Below are 6,526 nucleotides of genomic sequence, written 5' to 3'. Positions count from 1 at the left end.
CAAACTAAGTTAAACTGTTTTAACACTTCAAGAACCTCAATTATAAATTTAATTGTAACAATGATATAAAAAATGTTATTTACAAATACAAGATTAAACAATAAAGTCAATCAAGGAATTATTTTTGTCGTTTGAGACTACAAAAGTAATACGAGTTATACCATTTTTTTAACCTAGTTACAAATTCTAGTTTTTTTTTTCTGCATAACTTTAGTAAAATATTTATTAATAACTAAATGAATTAAATACATTAATAAGTAAGTATGGTATACTTTATCATCTCTGGTTTCTTTCAGCACTTTTATGATACATACTTTTTTTTATAGGATAGGAAGAAAAGTGTTATGGTGAAGCACTTTATTTAATTTTTAAAAAAAATTGGGTGGAAGGACAGTGTTCAATGCAAGGAAGAAAGCAGGAATTGGTGACCATACCTTTATCAGAAACGTGTACGGCTGAGATTCTCCCAGAAAGCGGAATACTATTGGTTGGCTATCACATCGCACACAATCCTTTTTCATTGGTACACCTCTCCAAGTCGGCACTCTGCAAACTCCATTATTATGTCTTTCTCATCATATTTTAATGCTTTCTTTATTATCACACACATCTTAATAATAATATTAATATTGTTTTTACAAATACCATTCTAATTTAGATCTATTCCAATCCATATTATTATTATCAGTTTGAAAATACGATTTTTTTATTAATTCATAAATCAATACCTTGGAATATTCGTCAACAAAACGCGTCTTTAGTTATTTGTGTTGGAACCTAATATAATAAAATTGAAAAAATTGAAATTAAAGTTCTTTATTAAATAATCTTCACACACCATGCGTGAAGCTCTTTTCATAGTCAGGTTACTTTATTTTTGAAACAAATTATTTGATAAGCATAATATTCAAAATTTGATTAAAAACAGTGATTTAACAAAATCTTAATCGAGACTCTTCTATTAAAGTAAATTCAAACCCGAGTATATTTCACAAATTATTATTATTATTAGCATACTTTGTATTTAATTTAGAAATCTAAAATAAGGTTTAAATAATTTTAGCATATGATATTAAGTTGAAATATCGACCTAATAACATGTCACCGAGCACAACTTACCAAACAGTGATTTTGGATAATAAACCTACATATCATGTTTATTTATTATCCTAATAAGAAAAGCAAAAATATCTTGAAATAAAAGAAGATATTTATATATCTAAAAGGAGCATTAGATATATTTTAGGAAACTAATTCAGCCATATATGATATAAAAGTTTTTTTTTTTTGGGTTGATATTTTGAAAAGAAGCAATAATAGAAGGAAAGTTGAAATTAAAAAAAAAAGAGATTTGAATTGAATTAGCAAGATAAAATAAAAGTTAAGGGATTGTTAGTGTGAAGAGACAGAAGGACACTTGGCGGTTGGAGCAGAGGGTTGGAGAGCGAGGAAGGAGGAACGCAGCCAAGGAAGTGTAAACTCTCATCAGACACCAAAATCATACCAAATCGGGAATACCTAAGTTTTGTAAAATAAATAGCAAAGGTATTGCTATTGCTATTGCCCTCCATTCTTTTTATATGCTTACAAATTCTTATCTGCTTTTATTCCTCCACTTTCTTATTTCTATCTTTTCTATCTTTCACTTCAAACACTAACACGCAACAATTCTCTTCACAATATCGTCTACTAGGGTTCAAATTCGGATCTCAATTCATCTTATTACTAGGATGCTACATCTAATTATTTCCTCCATAATATGTATAGATAAAATAGGTTACCGAGATAAAATGTAAGTGTAACACAATCCAACTGTATCGCACTCACTCACAATAGATTAACGCCTCTTTTGTAGTTTCATCATTCTTGCAAGCTCTCTGCTTCTTCTTTTTTTAGGTTTTTATTTGGATGTAAATAGTTTGTACTTGGTTGGTAATTCATGATTCTCTGAATTTCCTGCTGGAAAATTAAGAAACAGACTAGTGTTAGTTTGGTGGAAAACTGAGATTTGGATTCGGATCAGGTTGGGATTGTGTTTGGTTGTTCATAGTTTCGATATGAATTTCAAGAGCTTCGGGAATGAAGCTGGTGGCGACGGAGGAGGGAGGCCGGTGGGAAACTTCTCCCTCACGCGGCAGCCGTCGGTGTACTCGCTGACGTTCGACGAGTTCATGAACAGCATGGGAGGTTCCGGGAAGGACTTTGGCTCCATGAACATGGACGAGTTGCTCAAGAACATTTGGACGGCGGAGGAGGTTCAGACAATGACTTCGGCGGGCGTTGCCACCGAGGACGTAGGAGCCGGCGTCAGCCATTTGCAACGGCAGGGGTCGCTGACGCTGCCGCGAACTCTGAGCCAGAAGACAGTGGATGAGGTTTGGAAGGACATTTCGAAGGATTACGGTGGGCACGGAGGGCCCAATCTTGCACAGACGCCGAGACAGCCCACTCTGGGAGAGATGACTTTGGAGGAGTTTCTGGTCAGAGCTGGTGTTGTTAGAGAAGATGCGAAGCCAAACGACGGCGTTTTCATGGATCTGGCTCGTGCGGGGAATAACAACGGTTTGGGGTTTGGGTTCCAGCAGATGAACAAGGTTTCTACTGCTACCGGTTTGATGGGTAACCGGTTGAACAATGATCCACTGGTGGGTCTTCAGTCTTCTGCCAATTTGCCTTTGAGTGTTAATGGGGTGAGATCGTCCAGTCAGCAGCCACAGATGCAGAGTCCACAGTCTCAGCAACAGCATCAGCAGCAGATATTTCCTAAGCAGAGTCCTATGTCTTATGCAGCTGCTCAGATGCCCCAGGGAATGGTTAGGGGTGGGATTGTGGGACTCGGTGGTGATCAGGGTTTGAGCATGCAAGGTGGAGGGATTGGTAGGGTTGGTTTGGCACCTGGGTCAGTTCATGTTGCTACTGGGTCTCCTGCTGCTAACCAAATATCCGGTGATAAGATGACCAAGAGCAATGGTGATACCTCGTCTGTCTCACCGGTTCCTTATGTCTTTAACGGAGGCATGCGGGGGAGGAAGACTGGAGGAGCTGTGGAGAAGGTGATAGAGAGGAGGCAGAGAAGGATGATAAAGAACAGAGAGTCAGCTGCCAGGTCACGGGCACGCAAGCAGGTGAATATTTGTTCCACTATCCTAAATTTAGCAATCATAGTTCTCTTGCATTTGCATATTCAAAGGAACAATTACTTAAATGCAAAAAGACTGGTTTAATTTCTCTAGTTAGAACATAAGGATATCAATGGGTTGATGCAATCACTTTAAACATGTACATAGGCATGTTTGAGTAAAAATTTAATTAAAAAGAGCTTATGTCATTAGGGCTTAATCTATAACTTTGATGAGATCAAGCTAGCATGAAGCTTATTAAAAAGCAGCTAAAAAGAGCTTTGGGAGGGTTGTAAGCTACGTTTTCAAGCTTTAATTAAACACCTTTAACTTTCAGTTTAAATGCCTAAATGCAAGACGAGCCTATGATAAAACTTGTGTTTGTCTACAACTCATCTGTTGTCTTGCAACCTCCATCTACTGGTATGAGATAATCAAATGCCTGCCGTTGCAGACTGTAGATTTTACTTTCAATATCAGAAAGGAGGGAGGAGTAGCTGTAACATTTTTCATGAAAATACGCCACATAATTTTCTATAATAGGGTTAGTGAATGTTCAGTTCTAAAATCGAAAGAATATGATGACGATATGCGTCATGTTATTTCTTTACTAATAGTAATACTGCTCGGCCATTGACGTTCTGCTTTTATCCTCTGTGAACATGCTGTATACCTTGAAAGATTATGCAGCAGAATGGTAATATGATAGCGATCTGATCTGATGAAAGGTGAAAGATTTTGAGAAGTTACAATCATGAGAAGTTGTAAAGATCCAGGTTATTACAAGGTAATTGAACAGCTGGTTGGGAACATCACTAACAGTTGGATCATCATAAAATCCAAAGAAGCATATAATAAGTAAAAATGTATTAACTTGCATGACATAACGTGGGAGGAAGTGCAGGCTGAAATTTTGTAAGATGTATTTATTTTTCTGGTGTAAGTTCGGCCTCACATTTTCATTTTGTTTGTTTCAGGCTTATACCATGGAATTGGAAGCAGAAGTTGCAAAGTTAAAAGAAGAGAACCAAGAACTTGTGAAAAAACAGGTAATTATGGTTATTGACTCATGTCACTTCACATACAAATGCAAGCACCCATGTATACGAATTTATGTCGAATGTTCGCATTAAAATTTTCTCTAATCGACATTTATTTGCGTATTGCAGGCTGAAATCATGGAAATTCAGAAAAATCAAGTAAGTTTTTTTTTTTGTCAGCATTCCATTTGCTGTTTTTATTTTTCATTAGTCCTTGTAAAGTATTTTGTAGACCTTAATTTAGGGAGTGCTGTAACCTTATGTCCTGTTGCATGACTGATTGGTTAACATATATCATGAATCAGGGTTAAATTTTCTACACGAGTACATATTATTTTATCAGTCCTTAACTAAGACCATTTTTTTCCACAAAAAATATTCACCGACAAATGGAGCATACCGAAGAAAATGTGGTCACAAACTATGTCAATCAGCGGCACAAATTGGTGTGCCGGTCATGTTAAACTTGTGATGAATGAGGTGGTAGGTTTGGTGCAAAATTGTGCTACAATGATAGACCTGATTTGAACTACCACCTACTTTAGGTTTTTCCGTTAATTATGTCATGCGATTAATTACTAAAACAAGTGTTTCAGTCCATTTTTATTTGATTAAATATTTGTCAATGTATTGTCTGTAAGGATCACTTTTAATTCTCTATTTTAGTCTCTGTCTCTCAGACATTTTTTCTTTGGTTTATGGGTGTTGAATTGATTTGATGATCATTATGTAAAGCTAGTAAGAAATATGTTTTAATATAACCATTTAAATGAACTGAAAATCCTGTTCACTTAGTAATCATCAATCTTACAATAGAATCACATGAAAGGTTGTAGTAGAGAGACATCAGCAATAATCACTGTCAGTGAATGTATTTTTGAGATCAGATAATTTTAGCCATGTAAACCAGTTTACTGATCTGTTCATATGGCTTGTGTCCAAAAAGTCTTTTGGAACAATATGTTACTAGTTAGGTTGTTTTTTATTGTTGGGGGTGGGTGGGTAAATTTTTGCTACATTAGTGGAGGAGTGGTTTTGGAATTTCAGCTTAGAAGTCTCTAGGATTTTCCGTATAAAGAAATGTCAGTTCCGTGCGGTGATTGTGCTTATGTTTTAAATTCCTGGATAAGATATCATATCTATATACAACTATCACGTTCAGAAGTTTCATCATATTAGCCTGTCATGCCCCAAACTCGGAGCTCTTTTGATGAGTACAATACAATTACAGTGATTATGAACTAGAATGTCCTATTGACGAATTGACGAATTCCTTTTTAATAAGGGTTTTCTCCCCTGCTTCGTTGTGTTAATATATGTTTAGGACTGTCTGCACTTGTTCCAGAATCGTATAAAGCTAAAACATAGGATTTTCAAACTCGAACGAAATGCTCCCATTTCAATGGACTATTAATTGATATTGTTCTGTCTGTGTTTTTTTCTTACAAGTTGTTACTGTAATATGCAAGGACTTACTGATTCAAAGTATATATTGTAAGAGATACAAATTTAAGCATCCTTTTTACTGAATTTGCTTTCATCCGATAATATTGCAGGTTAAGGAAATGATGAATTTGCAACGAGAAGTCAAGAGAAGACGCCTCAGACGAACACAAACTGGTCCGTGGTAGAGTGAAGATTGTACTATGACTCTACCGTTAAAATATATGTACATAATTATAAAAACGTATTCTGTTGTAGATCGAGGCTCTGGTAGTTTTTAGATTAGCACTTGGAAACTTTCACGAATTACTTATCTTTTGAACACGTTAGGAAGGGTATGCATAGTATCATGAGAATATGTTTCAGCACACATCCAATTTCTTGTCACCATTGGTTGGACAATCTTGTGAAGTGGCACATTTCCTGGATTTGATTTGGTGAGATTGGGTGTCCAATATATGCACTTCTCTTCATTCACCATATTTTAATTACGAGATCTTCCATTTTATCATTTGCATATCTAAATGAGAATGAAAAGTCAGACATCTTTTGTCAACTCTGGAGGAGATAATTAAGTAAACCAAACCACTGTGTATTTTTCTTCCGCTTCTGGGATTCAGAACAATTCACGTAAAAGTTGCGTATTGTTTCTGAATTCATAAAAGTGGTCACTACTATTGTACTGAAACATGGTTAGTATCTTTGGGATCGGGAGCCTAACGAGTAAATGAAAAAATGAAGTTTGAGATTGTAATCTCAAAAATATAAAAAAGAAATGAATTGCTCAGATAGACAACTGTTAAGTCATTTTAATCACTAAAGGCAAGGATTTATTAATTTTAATCTCTACACACAGTGATGCCATTTTAATTCTTGACTACGAAAACTATTAGTCAGCTCTGTTCTTCAACTTTAACATGCATT

At 35.6% G+C, this 6,526-nt stretch overlaps 1 protein-coding gene across 3 annotated transcripts; it reads left to right on the top strand.

Annotated features, from left to right (window-relative positions):
• The first annotated feature begins 1,294 nt into the window (after window positions 1–1,294).
• LOC108343118 (ABSCISIC ACID-INSENSITIVE 5-like protein 5) lies at window positions 1,295–6,079 on the top strand. 3 transcript variants are annotated; one of them, XM_017581191.2, is made up of 5 exons: window positions 1,295–1,545; window positions 2,024–3,125; window positions 4,097–4,168; window positions 4,289–4,318; window positions 5,716–6,079. In XM_017581191.2, exons 2-5 carry the CDS (start codon window positions 2,058–2,060, stop codon window positions 5,788–5,790), a joined length of 1,245 nt encoding a protein of 414 aa, XP_017436680.1. In that variant the 5' UTR covers window positions 1,295–1,545; window positions 2,024–2,057; the 3' UTR covers window positions 5,791–6,079. The 3 variants fall into 3 exon arrangements, 2 of the variants coding, with proteins under 2 accessions (XP_017436680.1, XP_017436679.1); XM_017581190.2 differs by having other exon boundaries at window positions 1,398–1,545; window positions 1,694–3,125; XR_001833466.2 differs by lacking the exons at window positions 1,295–1,545; window positions 5,716–6,079 and adding an exon at window positions 3,801–3,906 and having other exon boundaries at window positions 1,554–3,125; window positions 4,289–4,314.
• The last annotated feature ends 447 nt before the right edge of the window (window positions 6,080–6,526 follow it).

Source organism: Vigna angularis, chromosome 4 (assembly GCF_016808095.1).
Source record: "Vigna angularis cultivar LongXiaoDou No.4 chromosome 4, ASM1680809v1, whole genome shotgun sequence".
NCBI lineage: Eukaryota > Viridiplantae > Streptophyta > Magnoliopsida > Fabales > Fabaceae > Vigna > Vigna angularis.
The sequence above is the reverse complement of the archived record's forward strand: the minus strand, read 5'-3'. Positions and strand labels throughout refer to the sequence as shown.

Bases quoted from the DNA above. Each gene is read 5' to 3' on its own strand.
- LOC108343118 (XM_017581191.2), top strand. From the start codon at position 2,058: ATGAATTTCAAGAGCTTCGGGAATGAAGCTGGTGGCGACGGAGGAGGG. The intron at 4,169-4,288 runs GTAATTATGGTT...TGCGTATTGCAG, and splicing joins AAGAACTTGTGAAAAAACAG to GCTGAAATCATGGAAATTCA. The intron at 4,319-5,715 runs GTAAGTTTTTTT...ATAATATTGCAG, and splicing joins TGGAAATTCAGAAAAATCAA to GTTAAGGAAATGATGAATTT.